This window comes from Octopus bimaculoides, chromosome 23 (assembly GCF_046866305.1).
Source record: "Octopus bimaculoides isolate indiv1 chromosome 23, ASM4686630v1, whole genome shotgun sequence".
NCBI classification, from domain to species: Eukaryota; Metazoa; Mollusca; class Cephalopoda; order Octopoda; family Octopodidae; genus Octopus; species Octopus bimaculoides.
In genome coordinates, this window is record NC_142950.1 from 34,883,841 (window position 1) to 34,903,840 (window position 20,000).

The following is a 20,000-nucleotide window of genomic DNA, read 5'->3' on the forward strand; positions in this document are numbered from 1 at the left end:
CATTCAATGCCTTGAGAAAAAAATGTCCACCGCTTAATTCACGTGCTATATTCTGCGGTGTCTGCAAACGCTGAGATAAATAAATAAATTTATAAATAAAATAAATTTATAAAAAATATTTTAAACTGAAAATCTTGGTGATTAATAATTATTATCGGTTTTAGTAAATTCATTTACAGTGTCTTAAAGAGATTTTGTGTTTTTTTTGTTTCTTTTTTATCTAATTCAATGTTCCACAACCTTTCTTCGCTCGCGGTACACTTATACTCTTTTCAAAATCCAGCGGCATAATGAAATAAATACATAACTAACATTATAGGGGAACACTGCGGCACACCTAGCATCTTCTCAAGTGTGCCGCGGCATACCGGTTGCGGAACACTGATCTAATTCACCAAACAGACGTCTGTCTTTGAATTTTCAATCAAAGACAGCAGCAACTTCGATGGTTTTGAAAGGAAGAAGAAACTACATCACGTGAGTTGCTGCATTAGAGAGCAACACATCAACGTGTCGAATTGAACGAGACTTGAGTTCCCTCAGGTCACGGATGTATTTGGAATGTTTGCAACAGAGTGGGTTCTGAAAAAAGGTACCCAAAGGCAAGATGGGCGGGCTGTTAAACTGGGAAACCGAAAAAGGGATACAAAAAAAAAAAGCATGCACTCTATCTGTCTTCGGTTTCTACTAAGTCCATCCGTCTAACTTTACTGAATAGGTTTCAGACAAGCCAGAGAGGTATGTGAAAAGACGTGAAAAGACATATATATATATAGAGAGATATATAGATAGATAGATAGATAGATAGATAGATAGATAGATAGATAGATAGATAGATAGATAGATAGATAGATAGGTAGATTCGAATAAATGTTCGCAAGTATGCATGCATATATGTATGTATGTATATTTACTATGTATGTGTATATGTATATAAGTGTGTATATATATGTATGTATGTATATATATATATATATATATATATATATATAAAGATATGTGTATATGTGTATACATGTATGAGTATATGTGTATGTGTGTGCGCGCGCGTGTGCGTTGTTGCGTGTGTGTGTGTAATTTTTGGCCCAAATCCCCAAACACTTCTTATTGTAAGATTGAAACCTCAAGTGTGACTTGTATTCTTTGTTTTTTTTATTCTTCTTCTTACTTCCTACCGTGACCGCCACTACCATCAGAGACATTAGAAGCTTGGCTATGAAGGAGATCAGTGGTTTCGTAATTCACACATGCGGCAGGGGTGGAAGAGGAGGCCACTGGCTTGCCATTACTTTAATTGGCAACGCTTTCTACCGGATCGATTCTCTTTTACCTCACGTCATTAAAATAGGTAACGAAGAATCACTTTTCAATCACTTGGCTGAAGAAATAAAGAACAAACGCACCATGTTGTTTTGTCTGATGGACGAAGGTACGGTGTATAATGACTCTTGGATGAAGGAATTGAAACTTAAAGAGAAACTGACGCATTGCTGTGACAGTCGCCATATTCTAACTCGAAAACATTGGATCGAACGCAAATTGGGACATTCTTTGCGCAAATCACAAAAGACTATGCACATACCAGCTACCTCTTCGGGCGTATCACAAAATATCAATGATGAATCAGATAATTCTTCAGAAACATCACAAAAAGGTTGCAATCTGCTTTAAATTAGTTTCAACAAGATTCTGAAATCTTTGTTTTACTTTACCTTTCGATTTGTGTGGAAAAAAAACAACAAAAATCATTAACGCTTGCCTCTCTGTCTGTCTGTCTGTCTTTAACATCTGTTTATATTTACATGTATGCGCGTAAATACATATATAAGTGTATGCATGTGTGTGTGTGTGTGCGTGCGTGTGAGGGGACTCTATGTATGTATGTATGTACGTATATGGAAGCATATATGTGCATATCTATGTATGTGCATATATATATATATATATATATATGCAGGTCATCTATAACATCTAGGTCAGATAGATGTTATTCTAGATTCCATGAATGCACCACCACTGTTCGGCCCAATACAAGGACGATGGCCTGGCCATCTCAAGCCATGTGACCGGTCACACCATAGATAAATTCAGGATCTTATTAACATCGTTAACGAATTTGCTTTATCTAACGGTCACCGCCAACTTAACAAAGATTAACTTCTTAGATGTAACTCTAGATCTCCAGACAAACAAGTACTACCCCTACAGAAAACCGAACGAGGGAAATGTTTACGTTCATAAACATTCCAACCGCCCTCCAGCTGTAATCAGAAACTTAGTTTCAGATATCATAGAAAAATCTGCAACCTATCGCCAGAGAGCTCATTCACAGGTCGGTACCCTAATATAACAAGGCTCAAGCTGGAAGTGGTTTTAGTGATAAGACCACCCCCCAACCTGCATCCTCAAACCCTATGAGAATTTAAAAAAGAAAAGTAATCTGGTATAATCCTCCCTGCAACCTAGACGTTATTGTTAATATAGCCAGGAGCTTCCCGACCTTAATTATTATAAACTCTTTTTAATTCCTGTAATGTTAAGAGAGATTCTTCATTGATTCCTTTCAAAGCTTTCTTTATGCCTGTCTCGGTGTTCATAACATTCGACAATTGGTGACCTGTAGTGAAAGACTATGAAACCTTTCTACCTTTCCAAACAAAGGGAGACCATAGATACAATCTCAAAAATTTAGCGTTGTTAATATAATTGGTACAAATCAGAAAAGGTTTTGTGCTGCAAACAGCAGAGAACTGAGATATTTGAGATGAAGGGCGGCAGAACTTTGGAGAAATGAAATGATATCTGTTGGAAGTCTGTGATTGAAATTTGTGAGAATGGAGAGTTCTGGCATTTAGAGAAAGAGTTAGGAGTTGGAATACAGTAGATAAAACTGACTAGCTCCCTCCCCCGAAATTTCAGGCCTGTAACTATAATGGAAAAGGTTATTATTTTCCTGGGGAAGGTGGCGAGCAGGTAGAATCGCTAGTTTGCAGGACAAAGTGTTTGGTGACATTTTTTTTTTCGACTACACGTTCTGAGTTCAAATTCCACCAGGATCGATTGTGACTTCCATTTTTCTTTTTTTTTTTTTCTTTTTGGCGGTCGATAAAATAATACCGGTTGAGCAGTGGGGTCGATGTAATCGGCAAGCCCCTACATCCAAAATTTCAGTCTTTGTGCCAATAGTATAAAGAAAAAATTATATATTAACATAGTCAATCTACAGAATAGCTCCCTAAACTGCTGATGAAATCAGAATATTATTCAGCCGGACTCCAAGTTTATTAAACTCAACCTCGATTATTGCAAACACAAAACATGAAGTTACTCCATCCTCAATATAAACTTAGATTTCTACCATTAATTAATGGGGCATTTGATTACGTGATTAACTGAATCATTATAAAGCGTAAGAAGTTGGGATTCACAATACCAGAAAGAGAACACTTACCGTATTTTCTGGGGAAAAAATCGAAATTTTCAAACCAAAATTTACAGCTAAACAAGGTAGGTTGACTTATACACCAAGACGTAGGAGGACAAAAACCTTCCATGTGAAATGCTACAGGGTTTGGAAAGATAGTGAGGATGTTTGAATGTTTATGCTACATGTTTACACGATACGCTACATCGAAAATACAGGCCGGAAAATACGGTAATGAGAATATTCGTCGAGGTCGACTTTGCCTTTCATCCTTTCAGGGTCGATAAATTAAGTACCAGTTGCATACTGAGGTCGATCTAATCGACTGCCCCCCCCCCACCACTCCTCAAAAATTTCGGGCCTTATGCCAAGAGTAGAGAAGAATACTCTAACAAGGACAAGGGAGATAACTCAGTGCCAGGGGAGGCCACTCTTTTAAAAACCATAAAAAGTATTTTAAAACGATCTGAACATTTTTATATATTTCTGGATTGACACACACACAGAGGAATGAAATGAAATGTGTGTAAGCGGGAAGTGAAGCCGCTTAAAACCTCCCTTCACCCACAATGTTGAAAAACAGACAATATCAATTATTAACAATTATTTATAATGAAAGAATTCCCCAGAAAAATGTCACGTATATTTTTCAGTTAATCACATTTTCTGTCCATTCAGTTTATGGCAAAATGACCATTTGTTTTGCTTCTCCCTGAGAGTTTTCTGCTGACCAGACGTTAATATAAAGACACAGCAAGCTGAGCTGTTTTCTTCTTCCACTCCACTGACGAACAACAAAGGTGAAACATTGTGTCCAATACAACGAACTTTGATTAAATATGTTTTTTCAGTTGTCTTGTAATACAGGGGGTGTTGTTCCCCTGTACACGTGTGTGTATCTGCATGTGTGTGTACGTGTACATCTGTATGTGTATGTACATGTGTGTATGTGTATGTGTACATATGTACGTGTGTGTGTACAAGTGTGTGCGTATGTGTATGTACGTGTGTATGTGTACGTGTGTGCATGCATGTGTATGTACGTGTGTGCATGTATGTGTATGTACAAGAGTGTGTATATGTACATGTGTGTGCGCGCACATATATGTGTGTCTGTGTGTGTGGGGGGGGGTTAACAGTAAGCAATTTGATTATTTGCTTTTGAGATCCATTCCACAATGTGGTAACTTGCACAAGTGTCAGCCTCAGGTCAACTGGTACACAGAAACTGAATGGAAGCTCATCGTGTGTGTGTGTGTGTGTGTGAGAGTGCGTGTGTACGTGCGCGCACACATACCGCTAGTTCACATTCTGGCTGGACTGAAAGGGAGCACATTTCCCTCCTGAAATATCAACGATTTTGGCCCCCTTCCAACTGAGTTGCTCCCTTCCGTACAGTTAATTATGAACCATAATAAAAGCATGATAGAACATAACAGAACGTCATAGATTGTCATAGAATGTAATATAATAGCATAGGGTGTAATAGAAAGATATATCACAGAATATCATAGAATGTAATATAGAATGCCACAAAGAATGGCGTAGAATGTAATGTAACCTCATAGAGTCTTTATGAATGTCATAAAATGTCCAAAAAATGAAATAATAGAATGTCAACAAAATGTCACCATGGAAATGCCATATACAGTAAAAAAAAAACAATAAATTATTAAACAAACACTACACACATTCCTCACACACTCTCTCCCTCTCTTTATATATATATGTATGTATATATATATATAAAATTTATTAATGAGGGTAGAAATTGATATTAATCAATTAAAACCAGTGGTCTAGCCTAGTTCTGGAAATTATATTGCAAACCGACAGACTACGCTGACGAGCCTGCAGATATTTATTTATGTAAATTTTAACAGGTGAAACCATGGTACGTAGGTTAATCGTTTTTTTATTTAGTATTGTTTCATTTGTCTTGCCCTTTTACAGTCTGTTGTGTCGCTGAATTTTTACTGAGAACATGTTTTTTTCGTGGTTAGATGATTCGGCATCTATTTCTAGCATATAGGAGTCCACTTTTGCTGGTCATTCCTCTTATTTTTGTATATATATATATATATATATCTATATAAGGATTCTTATCGGTATCGGCAGTTGGCCAGCTAAGCCAGTCTCACAGCAGTCCAACAATGGCTCAGCTGACTGTAACTTTGGAGTCACTGCCAAAAAAATTCTTGTGTAAGAATAATAAATTTGTACTCTACAAAAGGATAGAGTAACCCATCAAATTAATTAATTAATTAATGTAAAATTGTTTTTATTATAACCAAACATAAAAACAACCATTCATATACATATATATATGCAGGGTTGGCCAAAAGTCACCCAACAGTAAATCAAAATTCCATAAATAATTAATATTCAATTTTATTTATTCATTCCAATTATGAATGTTTAATTGAATGCTGGTAATTAATATCACCATTTTCTTCAAAATTTGCTTATTTATTAGAGAAGCCTTATTAAGTTGTTAAACATAAATAAATCTTGGAATTTAATGGTTTTGATTTACTGCCAGGTGACTTTTGACCAGCCCTGCATATATATATATATATATATATATATATAATTGTTTTGAGGAGTAGTGGGCCTTGAGGCACATAATGCTAGAGATAACAACATGTAAATATTGGGTTGAAAACCCGTTTGAATAGAAAAAGTTGAAGGCTGCCATTTTAAACCCAAATTTACACACTGTTACTTATAGCTTTATTTACTTCAAGACTCACCGTTCTTTAAAAGTATTTATGTATATACATACATATATATGTGTATGTATGTATATATATGTATCGAGAGAAAGAGAGAGATACATTCCTAAAATACATACGTGTATATATATATATATATATATATATATATATATATATATATATATATATGCAGACACATATACATATCGACACACACATACATATATACACACATACATACACATATATGTACACACATACGTACACACACACACAAAAATATATAAATATAGGCGCAGGCATGGTTGTGTGGTTATGTTATGAAGATTGCTTCGTAGCCCCATGGTTTTGGTTTCAATGCCATTGGATGGCACTTTGGGTGTCTTAGATGGCAGTCTTGAACTGACCAATACCTTGTAATTTAAACGTAGCAGAAGAAAACTGCATGGAAGCCCATTGTTTGTGTGTGTGCATTGCCGACATCATTTCCAAGCTGTAGACGCTTCCATAAGATTCTTGCCACCAGAAATACGGTGAACTTGTAATTGGCACATTAAATACCAGTAATTAATGCTGTTAACATTCTCAAACTGTGATATAAAATAATTGAATTTTTAAAAATGTTTTTTTAGAAATACATGCAGGTACATAAACACAATAGATACACACACACACTACAGACAAACATATAAGCATGTGAACATACAGATATATATATATACGCGTACGTAAATACATGTTTTTATGCATGCATAAACAAATATATATACACATACACACACACACACATATATATATATATATCACATCATCGACCAGACTATTAGATGTTGTTATACATTGCTGGTCACAGTGTGCTTCCAAATGATGCCACCCCACTGATGACATATTCCGTCATCGGAGACAAATTGGGAAAAATAGGGAAAATGAAAATGGTATATATTAATGAAATGACGACATATATATATATATATATATATAATTAATTCAATAATGGGATAAAAATCTTTGATAAGAATTTTATCAGGAAGCTAGTGTGTAAAAAATTCATAAGGGAAAAAAATCATCATTTTTTTTATTCCCAAGAATATAATTATTCATTTATATTTATATAAGGGCATTCCTACGGAATAATGCCACACACTAGACTTCCAAAATAAAATGTAAAAATGTGTTTGCTTATTTTGAAAGTCTAGTGTGTGGCATTATTCTGTAGTAATGCCCTTATATAAATATATATATATATATATATATATATATAGAATTAAGATTCAGTTGAGTTAGGTACTTAAATTGAGGCACCTTGTTAGGTCTGAGCAACATGGATACTCAACAATATCAAGTGACTATCAGACTAGATGCACAAGTACTGGCCATCAGATTTTCTTGCAGTGTATACAGGTAATGGGACCCAGCTGAGTGAAGGTATCCACTCTTTGTTACTCATGGATATATATAATATATATATATATATATATAATAATGATAATAATAATAATCACTGATTAAGTAAAAAAATGATGGATTTGGTATTAATCTTTATTTTATTCAACGATCGTTTCAACCGATCTTCTTACTGTCCCTTATGGGTGGGATTCTATGCATCATGTTGTGTTGCATCCATTTTGCAGTGTGGGCCACATCAGATACATTCATACACAAAGTGGTGTCTCACTAAAGAGCTTAAGTTTGGGCGGCCATGTTGTTCCTTGACCACTTGAGTTAGGGAATGGTCTTGTTATCTGACCACAGGATGGGTTGAAATGACCATTGTACCAAATAAAAACTAATACCAAATCTGTCTTCCGTTTACTTAATCCATAATTATTATCTCAATTAACACTGTGGAATTCCTTAAGTCGTTAGTGACAATTGAATTTTTCCTTTTCAGTTTTATATTGTCTATAGCTGCCTTTGTTATTTTATATATGGTTCTGGGTTCAGTCCCACTGCAAGGCACCATGGGTAAGTGTCTTCTCCTATAGCCTTGGGCCAATCAAAGCCTTGTGAGTGGATTTGGTAGACGGAAATTGAAAGAAGCCTGTTGTATATATGTGTATGTACATATATATATATATATATATATATATATATATATATATATATATATATATATATATATATATATATCGTTGTTACTTATTTATATATATATGTATGTATGTAGATATGCAGGGCAGGGAATCGTCAATTAGTAATAAAATTAATAATTAACAATTTTGCCGGGTAGCTCAGTATGAAAAAACCTTTTCAGTAAAATCATTTATAATCATAAATATATAGGGATTGACAGTAACCTGCTTCTCCAACATACTGAGAATTCAGAAATAGCAGCCAAAGAACTACTGATTCCAAAACTACAAATTATTACTCTAAATTGATAGCGATTGTATGTATGTATCTATCTACATGAAGGCACATGGCCTACAGGTCAGGGTGTTGCACTCACAATTGCTAGATAGTGGGTTCAATTGCGGGACCAAGCTATGCATTGTGTTCTTGAGCAAAACACTTCATTTCATGTTGCTCCAGTCTGCTTAGCTCTCAATGGTTAACCCTGTGATGGACTGGCTTTCTGGCCAGGAGAAACGTTGGCCTGATCACCTAGCCAATGGGGTGGCTTCATTCAGGAGCCAAAAATAATGCAAAGCACATTGTGACTAGTGATGTATAACTTGCAATAGTCTGGTCAATCACATGACCACGCAATATATGCACACATGCACGCACACACACACACATAAATGCACATGCACACATATAATTATACAAACATACACATGCAGTCAATAATTCTTCACACAAACAAAAACAAAATGAAAAAAAAAAGAGATAAAAAAAAAAGTCAAACAAAGGTTTGAGAGATTGGTTGGAACTAGTTTAAATCAGATTGCAACCATTTTGTGTTGTGTCTGAAGAATCCTCAGCTTCACAAGCAGCTTCAGATTTTTTTTTTTTAGGATCCAAAGGTTTGGTCAGTGGATTCCCCCATTCCTCTTCTGGCGGTAACTGTCTAAACCAACTTTTATTTTTATCAACATCAGGTGTGACTATAAGAAATAATTCCGTATGATTGTTGTTCAATTGTTCACAGAGATGGACGAGAAGCTCGTCATCGCTACCAATCTCAACTGGCGCCTTATTATTGGAGTCCAAACTGTAGTAGACGTTACTGATTTTCCTGATGGTAATCCAGTGCTTGCCTTGAGAAATGAGTTTCATGATTATGTTGCCACACGGAATGTTCAGTATAAAACCTTCGATATTCTCCAAAACTAAACATTTCAAATTCCTTGGTGGCCAGTGCCATGGGGAAGAATGTGATGAAAAATAAGAAAAAGAAGAAGAAAAAAAAGAAAAAAGAGAAACATGAGATAAGTTAGGATTGAGTCAGCGTTGATACATCAGAAAGACATGTAGAGACAATTAGGCCCAAAATTACACACACTTCAGCAAAAACACACACAAACAGACTCCCTCCCCCCACGAACAGTTTGACAGGATCTGGCCAGCCAGGGAGCTATCCGTTTACTACATATGTATAGATAAATGATAGAAAATAGAATGAATGACATCTTTTATCTAAAAATCACTACAATTGTTTTAACACATTTTTACACCTGTAATACACCTGTGAGATGTTGTGTAATCTTGCATCCAAAATGTAAAATTCACTTCCTCAGGTGATTACTTAAATAAGTCTTTTGTTAGATCCTACAATCATTAATAGGAGCATTTCCACTGTATGATGACATCAGGTAGCCAATAACATTGGACAAGCTTTGCATAGCATTCTACAAGGATTTTACCCAAATCTTAATATCTAATTATATATATATGAGACATAGAAAGAGTAAATACTAGAAAAATACATACCTTGTTTTGTTAAACCAGAGCATATCATAACCTTTTGATTGCACTGCTACCATGAGGACATTTATATCATAGTTCCCCACCGCAAATGTACTGCGGTAGGGATTAAAGATTTCTTTGGGGCATAATCTGGGAACAAAGAAATAATTAGTGTTAATTAATGTATTATTATTGTTATCATCAGCATCATCATAATTATCATTCTCATCATTTCCATAACATGATTTCGAAACTCAGTTTGCTGAATTCAAGAATATGTTATATGAAGTTTAAACATGTGCTGATGAGGCCTACTCAGGTAGACGCATGTCCTCAGCTGTCTTATATATATATATATAAATTTCAGGATCAAATAAAAAGACAACAAATGGAAAATATGACATACCTGTGTGTGTGTGTGTTTTTATATATATATATATATATATATATATATATATATATATATATATATAATTAAAAAAAACGTATAGTAAATAAACATACCAACATATGCTAGATACACAGATGAACAAAAAACACAGAAGGCCACCGACCCCTCTTCAGTTATTGGCCAGAGAGTCGAGTGCAATTTCGGCCATTATCAATAATATTGCTTCCACTCTGGAGCCACTGGCAAGAAACTTGCTGGGAATGGGACATATATATATATATATATATATATATATATATATATATATATATATATATACGATGGGCTTATTTCAGTTTTTGTCTATCAAATCCAGTCACAAGGCTTTGGCCAGCCCAAGGCTATAGATGAAGACATTTGCCCAAGGTGTCATGCAGTGTGACTGAACCTGGAACCATGTGGTTCAGAAGCAAGCTTCTTTACCACACAACTACACCAGCAATTATAACAGCCTATGTATCCATATCACACACACACACACACACACACAATCAACTCCCCACCTTAAAGCTAGTCAACCAAGCCTACTCGACATACCTGTCGCCACTTTTCTTCCCCACCCCACCCACCGACATTGTGCATGTGTGTTTCTTCTACGTAGACCCTGTCTAATCACTATACCCAATCATTTCTCCCCAGGACATCATTCCACTGACGTTTCCACAATGCTGATGATTTCTCTACTACCATCAATGTAATTTCAGAGTTACTGTGAAGGCCATGGGAACCACCAGACCAGACCAGACCATTAAAGAATTCATATCAATGGCACTAAATGAGATGTCGCAGCTGGCATTTTCTTTAAAACCAAACACTGGACCGAACACAGAATACATATTCAAAGAGTTTCATTTGTTCCAATAAGCACAGAGGCAAAAACAAATTCTTCATATTAAGGTGAATCGTCAAACAGTATCCAGTGAAACCAAATTCCATTCTTCTAGCAAATGGTTTGGTGCATCCAGACTGGAAGGGAAATAATTAGAAGCAGGAATCAAAATAGAAAACTCAAAGAATAGGTCACTCAAGATCTCGTTTCCCACAGGTGTGAATTCACCTCTTAAAAGATACCTCTAATATACATTCATACCAGTTTTGTATATCTAAGCACCTACAGGTGCAAACTCACCTCACAAAAGGTACCTCTCACACACACACACACTCACTTATATAGAGGATGTATAGTTTAGCTCCGACAGGTGTGAACTCACTTCCTAGAAGATACACATTTCATATAAATTCGTACAGGTGTTGCATATCTTAGCTCCTACAGGTGCAAACTCCCCTTGCAGAAGATACACCTCCCACATGCATTCATATATGTGTAGCATGTTTCAGCTCCTGCAGACATGCAACACGTATTGGAAAAGACATCCACACCTACAAATATGTATAAGGGTTGTATATTTACCTACAGGTATGCAGACATCATCATCATCATCAATGTTCCATGCTGGCATGGGTTGGACAAGTTGGTTGACAGGATCTGCCAAGGCCAAAGACTGCATTGCGCTCCAGTATCTGTTTTGGTATAGTTTCTACAGCTGGAGGCCCTTTCTAACACACGTAATATAAAACACATACATACACACATACACACTCACACATACATACATACACAGGTGTTGTATATTTACCTTGTACAGATATTATCCAAATCCTTTTTAGTGAAGGCATTACCATCTTGGAACAAGTTGTTGAGTGCATGAAGGCCGCACAGTTGCAGCCTTTGCGTCTCATGGTAAATTTTAGGTGGGGTGTTATTCACTGTGTTTCCAGAAAACTGAAACTCCATGCCGATGTTAATGTGTTATTTGGTTTTGTTGCATTGGTTGGTGTTTAGCTGATGTTGCCGTGGGGTCTTGCAGCTGACATGCACATCCAAGAGAGCACGGATACTCCTTTTGTTAGATTCAACATAGAAGCTTTATAAATATATTTGAAAGTCTTCACAAAATTATTCGTGAGAACAGTCAAAAAACACACATATATATGTACTCATGCAGATCTGTTTCTTGCTGGTTTCAGATAAACTGTCGTTGTGAGACCAGGTCAAGTTTTGAATAGCTGTAAAGATAAGGAATAATAATAAATTAAGATTTACATACTAAATATATATACATAAAAAAAAACTATAACAACATATATTGTTCCCAAAAAAAAAAACTATAACAATATATACTGTGATATATTCCTCGAATGCTTATAAAATTTTTATGACGTCAACTAATATATATGAGTGTGTGTGTGTGTGTATGTATATATATATATATATATATATATATATATATATATATATATGCTCGAAATACGGGAGTAGAAAAACAGCCAATAACTGATGAAGGGTCGTTCTTTGTGTTGTTTGTCTTGTTCTCCATTTGTGTCGTTCGTTGTTCGAAAAAATAGTTCGTATTCCATGTACTCGTACTTCGTATCTTTTGTTGTACACGTTTTGTGACGTCCTGTGCACACACACACACACACACACACACACACATATATATACATACATATATATATATATGAAGGGAGAGAGAGGTACGTCTATGTCTGCGTATAGATACATCCGCTGTCAGAAGGAGTACTCGAAACCATAGCAGATAGAGATTAATAATGTTTTCATTTTGGTCGCGGTGCAGTATTTATAAACATACACACGCGTATGCGTAAGTATGTGTTTCCCCATGCGTGTGTCTGCGGAGTTTTAGAATACGCGTCACGAAGACTTATACCACCTGGTTCCAGAAGTGGGAAGCAAAAATATAAAACATTAAAACTTTTAACGATTTTTTTTCTTTTCTCTTTTTTCACCCCAGAAACAATCTAATTTAATTCCCGTTTTGTAAAACCCAGCAATAGTAATACATAGAAGGAGGACTTTAAAAACTACCCTTTTGTTTTCCCATAAACTATTGTATTTGAACGAACGAACTGTTCCTGATGTTCGTCCATAGACGTGTGTACAGTTGAGCATTTAAAATATTTATGAAACAACAATCTGTATGTAGTTATTAAAACAGGGATGGACACAGGTTATATATCAGGTTTTCTAACTCTCTACGCCACACACACACAAACATACGTTCGAATATTTCGTATTTAGACAGCCAATGTTAAAATACAAAGAGAAAATCTCATAGATGCCAAAAACACATGGAAGGTTTTTCACGCGCGTGCTTAGTACATGACAAACAAACACGTACGGGTAGGCACATATAAACACTGATGGCCACCCCGTATAAGACTATTTCATACATACCCTTTATACACGACTCTCTAGCGCAGAATCGACTGTAGAACACATACATATTTCTGATACGTGCAAGTTTATGGCGATGCTCCAGCAAGGCCGCAGTCTAATGACTGAAACAAGTAAAAGAATAAAAGAATATATGCACACACACACACACCTCTTGCACACACAGAAAAGTCAAGAGCGTGTTTAAGGAAAGAAAAAAAAAAGTGCGAGATACAGAAAGAGGAAAGAGTATTTACAATTGAATATTGTTTACCATCAGCTGCAGCGATTGATTGTCTTTTGGTTTGTCTTCTGGTGCAAGAATTCGTTGCCTTAGACAATAATATAGTCCTAGATACTCAGTCTCTTACATAAACAGGGGTAACGCCTAGAATATCTTAGTTTCCCTGCTTATATAGAGACACACATAACACCACCACCACTGGTATTAACTACACATACAACTCTGCTATGTAACCCCTTCCGCATTCTATTTATGTACCCGACCCATCTATCCCTCCTCTCTCTCTCTCTCTCTCTCTCTCTCTCTCTCTCTATATATATATATATATATATATATATATATATATATATAACGCCTTTTTTTATCGCATCATCTAAGATTTTTCGAAACTTTTTTTTTTAATTTTCCTATCAAGACAAATCTCTCATGATGTTGCCACCACCCCAAAGAAGAAGCTTCGTCCCGGGGCCCAGGAAGAAATCAACAACGAAGGAAATAAAAGAAAAGAGAGCAAATAAATGAGACACGAAAAGTAGGTTAGGAAGAACAACAAAAAACATTCCAAAGAGAAATGGTGCAACTGCACCGATATCTTTGTTACACCTGGAGCGAAGCCAGGATAACATGAAATCATAAGAGCTTGTTACCTTTTCATCTACGATGAACCGAATATGGGTCGCAGCAGTCTTGTGTATTAATATGTTGGTTCATTTCAAAGGATGCAAAAACATCAGCACCAGTTTCTTTACCTACCGTTTTAGGAGGTACTATATACGTGGTCACCCTATACGCAAGAAATAGCAACCGAATTTCCTCAAATCACACCATGCCTTCTCAGAAAAGGAGAAGACACATTATACAACGTTCTCTTAGGTACACTATGTCTGAGTAAAAGTTAGGATGGTCATAGCTGGAACGCATTTGATCATCGCTCTTCTGGTTCCGAGATCGATCTCACCGCGCGTCAACTTGCGGAACTATTTTTTAACATAGCTTCGGGTTATAATCAAATGCCTCGTGAGTGAAATTCGATAGATGAATGTTCGTCGTATATATATGTGTGTATATATATATCGTGTTTGAATTTTTCACAACAGCGAAAGTTGTAGACCTCAATGAGAAAACTGATAAACGGTGCTTTCGAACGAAAATACCTTATGTTATATATTCCGCCCTTGTTGCACTGACTACTTCTTTATCAGTCCCTCCCTCTCTTTCTCTGTCTCTCTATTTATCTATCTATATTATCTGTCTATCTGTCTTGCAAAAACGAAATACCATGAACCACTCAGTAGTCTGTTGAAAACCTAAACCCAACGACGCTATTGTTCACCAAATACATGATATAATATTAAAAAATATATAAGCAAATAATAGATAGAAAAATAGACAATAGAGAGATAGAGTGCACCTGAGCACAGTATACAACAATTTCTTTCATATATTTCATAGATAGGTAGAGTGAAAACAGGTTAATGGTCTTTATTTAATTATGCTTTTTCTTGGAAGTGAATAATTTTAGATAGTTTTAAAAATAAATTAGGTTATGATATATAATATAGTTTATAATTCCATCGCTTATTAAGCCACGTCACAGTCTTAGTTTTTCTCATAGCAGTCACAGAATAACACAGTTATCTCCCCTCCCATTTCGCTTCCACGCTTGACGTTAATTAATGGCTAAAGGCGTTAATTAAAAGTTCTCTTATAATTAATTGTTCTATATCCGTATGAAAACAGAGGTTCTTCTGTCTTCAGTAGACGTTAGGGTGAACAAAAATATTCACTGACGTTCTCTCCAGTGAAAAAAAACGCAATTTTTTAAATATTTATTGAAATAGTTATGTCATATAACAAGAGAAAGAAAGAAAGTAAATAAAAGAAATATATACAACACCGGATGTCTTATCCGGCTTCCAGAAATCCGGAAATACTGTGCTGTACCCTGTATCGAATTAACAGACGTTAGTTTTGAAATTGGTTAATTTATATACGGTGCGTTAAAAATAGTTTGGAATGTGATAGGAAGAGAGAAAGAGAAACTTTATAGCTTTATGTGCTTCGAGATCTACTGTTCCCCAAAAAATTTTCCTCGAATGCTTATAAAATCTTTATGTCGTCAACTAATATATATAAGTGTGTGTGTGTATATATATATATATATATATATATATATATATATATATATATATAAACGTCTAGATAGAATAGAGACAGCTGATGAAGGGATATTCCAAGTGGCTTTCCGTTTTCCTATGTGTTCGTTCCGTTGTCTGTAGTTTATTGTTCTAACGTCCTGTACCCTGATATGCATGTATATACACATGTAGATGTAAGTATGTACATATATGTGTGTATACATGTATATATATTCTTTGTATTATTATATATATATATATATATATATATATATATATATATATATATACCGTCAAAAAATCCATAAATCCGGAAACAATGCACTCGTACATCTGCCAGTAGAGTGGGTGTATTAATCGAAGTGAAGAGAATTATATATCCATTACGATCGATCTTACCAATCGATTTCGCACTAGGGGTTCAACAGGCTGTTAGGTAACTATCCAATTATGTCACCCTGCGCTCTTCAGAGATGACAGATATGGAACCCCTAATGTGAAACCGATTGGTAAAATCTGCCGTAATGGATATATAATACTGTGTATATTTCGATTTATATATATATATATATAAGGTTGAGGAGGGTATTGGATTTAACCAGTAAGTGCTGTATACCGATTAGTTTGCCCCAGTCGTTGTATGAACAGGATTGGGGATTATAAGTCGTGTATTAGCGTGTGTATATGTAAATATATAAAAATAAAAAGATAAAGAGAGCAATGGTAAGGTTGGAGAAATATTACCATTGCTCTCTTTATCTTTTTATTTTTATATATTTACACACACACACACACAAATATATATATATATATATATATATATATATATATATATATATATATATATATATATATATATATATATATACGTGTAGATAGATAGACAGATAGATAGATCAAATTTTATATGTATTTGAGCAGTGGTTCTCAACCGAGGTCATATATAATCTTGATGTTAAAATTTATATCCAATAAACTAGTTATACTTTTTCAATACACAAAAATAACTATTTGTTTTTAATACAATTCCTACTAATATATAATTATAAAAACGGAATAGGATTATTTTTTTTTAAACATTGAATGGCTCTGAGGGTCCACTCAAGGAAAATAGAAATCAAAGCAGACCATAAGAAAAAATTAGTTGAGAATCACGGAATAAGAGTAATGTTTCCAAACCTTTTCGCAAATTCAGCACTTCTTTGATTTAAACAAGCCGACTCGACCAGTACCCCTTCCGTAAATCTTTTGTAGTAACATTGAAAAGTAGGTATGGCTTAATTAATATTAACCAGAGTCTCCCTGAGCGGAGTTAACATCCTATATAGGAAAGAGTTAAATAGAATCACGTCGATAGGCGAGAGGACAAACTTTCGTTATTTATTTATTTTTTTGTTTATCTTATTATTATTTTGTTTTTGAAAAAAAATATTTTTGTTGTTTATATTTTCTCTTCCTGTTTCTGTATTTGTTTAAATACGTTATAAAATAACTAGATGTATTCTTTTCTGCTCTAGGTACAAGGCCCGAAATTTTGCGGGGAGCGGGGGGTCAGGCGGTTAGACCTACCCCAGTAGGCAACTGGTACTTAATTTATCGACCCCTGAAAGGATGAAAGACAAAGTCGACCTCGAACGTAAAGACAGACGAAATACCTCTAAGCATTTCTGCCAGTTCGCCGATCTGCATCACTTCTCCATCTCTACAAGACGTGGTAGTCGTAATCCCTGGACGATCCTGTGCAGCAAGAAGAAAAAAACCTTTCGGCAATTCGGTCATTATCAACTTTTATAGATAGTGACGCTAAAGACGAATTAAGTTTGTTTCTGCTCCGAATGGCGATGCTCTGAAAACAGTGGTCTGTTGCCGCCTCTGCTGAAGTCTGCTTCCTTTCTTTTTTCTTCTCACTTTCCTATTCTTCACGAAGGGCCCTCAGCGCCCTTTCCTTCTATGCATATAATAACAGAGCACTAAGCTTCTGCACCACCAGTTTGATCCATTTTCTATCCATTCCCTCAATGGGAAACATATCCGGGTTGACTGTGTTGTCTTGGCGGTCCATTACGAGCTAAATATCCATAAATACCACCATCTCACCTGACCGAGCATTGTTGCAGACCACCTCTATGTTCATCATATGCCCATAATGTTGCGTAAATGTGTTGACGACCCATTGGTCGCCGTACATATCAATATCTTTGATTGAGAAACCATTTTGTAGGGAGACACACGTGATACAACAGTCCTGCATATCTTTTCGCCTTGTTCTTAATCTTAAACACCAGGCACACGCTTCTATATGCCTGGTCCTGATCGAACTATACATCAGCTAGGGTTCTCCTTTGGTTCTTCTTGAGTTGGTGGGAGTGGGGTGAGTGTTACATTTTGTAGGTGTACGTTACTTCCCCCCCCCCGCCTCCCTCACACCTTTTCCTGGATAAATTTTTCGAGCAATGAAATGCTCTCCAACGTCAAATGCCTCGCCTACACTTCCTTTCTCCTTGAAATATCTTTCCAACACAATGTGTGTGTGTGTGTGTGTGTGTGTGTGTGTACGTGTGTGTGTGTGATAAGAAGAGAGACGGAGAAAGAGAAAGAGAAACTTGGGAACAGTATGTGGTCTATCGTATATATTTAAGTTCGAAACTGTCAGATTAATAATTTAGGGGACATGTTTATTTTATAAGTGACACCCCTGTGAGTAGGACTGTGCAGGATGTGAGATGACGAGAATGGCCTCTTTGGAACCACATCACATAGCCCTTAACAATAAATAGCAATTGGAGAGAACAAGTTCCACATGGAAAAGAGACACAAAACCGCGTAGAATGATTAAGAGGACGTGTGTCTGTGTGTGCGTCCCGTATACAAGAATAGACAGAACAAAGTGTATGTGTGTATGTGCGTGTGTTAAGAACATTTATGGATGGCAACGAAGAAGGAAATCGTGAAAGAGTGTATAGCCATCGAAGTGAGAAGTTCATAGACGCCAGAAAGATGGGAATACCCGTTTGTAGTCAATAGGACACGGTAGTTGAAATACTGTGTCATGAAGTCGCGGCCATGATGCTGAGCCGGTTACAGGTAAATGTCGTACGTGAAGTTGTGGCTGTGATGCTAGTATACAGGTTGTATATTTGAAAGCATCGAATTTGATGGTATAAAGACGCGCGAGCGTATTAGACGCCCCTCAATTTCAGCTGCGCATATTCGTGGTGGGTGGGTGGGGGGCGGAATGGTTTTAGTGTATTAAAGCTTATGGGCGACTCACGTTCACGTACAGGACCTGAAGAATGTTTTTGAAACGTATTGGGGGGGGGGGGAAGACCACCTTTTGTATTGTCGCTATTGTGTTTGTTGGCTGGTCTGAGGTGATGAGTGGTTGAGTTGAGAAACGAAAACTTGTTCTTTGGACAGCTTGAAGTAGCAAACTCACAACACTTATGAACAATCAACAGAAGATTCTATTGTTGCACATCGGCTGAAGCTGTGTTGGTCTTTTGCAAATAACAACAGCAATAATTATTGAGAGAGACTGCTTGGAGTTCACGGCAAGCAACATTTGGCTGACCCAACATCAGTGAAAACAATTGTGCTATATTCGTGGTGACGGAAATTCCTATCATCTATCTTCTCTCTGTCTTAACTGTTTTCCTGGGTCATCTGGCTGTGGCAAGAATGGAGACACATATTGCTCAGTTGCCTCAACATTCTGAAATTACAGCCAAAAGCAACCTTTTTATAGAATACAGGGAGAAGATTGAACCACGCGATGGTTTACACTGGTTGGTTACTTAATAGACCGATCATGTGAAACTACTGTGTCTCAGTCGTGACGCATGACAGATTACCTCGCGGTTCGGCTTCGAATTACCGCTACAATACCATAAAATATGGTATCTTTCATATTTTCTTTATTACCCACAAAAACTCGAAAATACATAAAAATACAATGCT

General features: G+C 36.0%; 2 protein-coding genes across 10 annotated transcripts in view; one reads left to right on the plus strand and one right to left on the minus strand.

The window, feature by feature from the left end:
- The window catches only part of LOC106873730 (josephin-1), a 17,772-nt gene extending 5,657 nt beyond the window's left edge, over positions 1-12,115 (plus strand). For 3 of the 5 annotated variants that reach the window (XM_014921215.3, XM_089340594.1, XM_089340595.1), the window contains exon 4: positions 1,197-1,752. In XM_014921215.3, coding sequence (XP_014776701.1) covers positions 1,197-1,671 — 475 coding nt within the window. In that variant the 3' untranslated portion in view covers positions 1,672-1,752. Of the gene's footprint in view, positions 1-1,196; positions 1,753-11,127 lie in introns of those variants that run through there. The other 2 variants (XM_089340596.1, XM_014921216.3) reach the window with 2 other exon arrangements.
- On the minus strand, positions 4,873-18,558 carry LOC106873731 (josephin-2). Of its 5 annotated transcripts, none has more exons than XM_014921218.3 (4): positions 17,223-18,558; positions 12,061-12,490; positions 10,018-10,143; positions 4,873-9,433 (listed from the first exon to the last, which is right to left on the minus strand). In XM_014921218.3, the coding sequence occupies exons 2-4, from the start codon at positions 12,216-12,218 to the stop codon at positions 9,022-9,024; spliced, it is 696 nt and encodes a 231-aa protein (XP_014776704.1). In that variant the 5' UTR covers positions 12,219-12,490; positions 17,223-18,558; the 3' UTR covers positions 4,873-9,021. The 5 variants fall into 5 exon arrangements, with proteins under 5 accessions (XP_014776704.1, XP_014776705.1, XP_014776703.1 ...); XM_014921219.2 differs by having other exon boundaries at positions 17,699-18,526; XM_014921217.3 differs by lacking the exon at positions 17,223-18,558 and adding an exon at positions 14,553-15,242.
- Positions 18,559-20,000: the final 1,442 nt, after the last annotated feature.

What these genes read in the sequence shown, in the direction of transcription:
- LOC106873731 (XM_014921218.3), bottom strand. Translation starts at nt 12,218, where the DNA reads ATGGAGTTTCAGTTTTCTGGAAACACAGTGAATAACACCCCACCTAAA. An exon ending in TTGGATAATATCTGTACAAG is followed by an intron (nt 10,144 to 12,060) that starts GTAAATATACAA and finishes CTTTGTTCCCAG; the next exon opens with ATTATGCCCCAAAGAAATCT. An exon ending in CTCTGGTTTAACAAAACAAG is followed by an intron (nt 9,434 to 10,017) that starts GTATGTATTTTT and finishes CTGGCCACCAAG; the next exon opens with GAATTTGAAATGTTTAGTTT.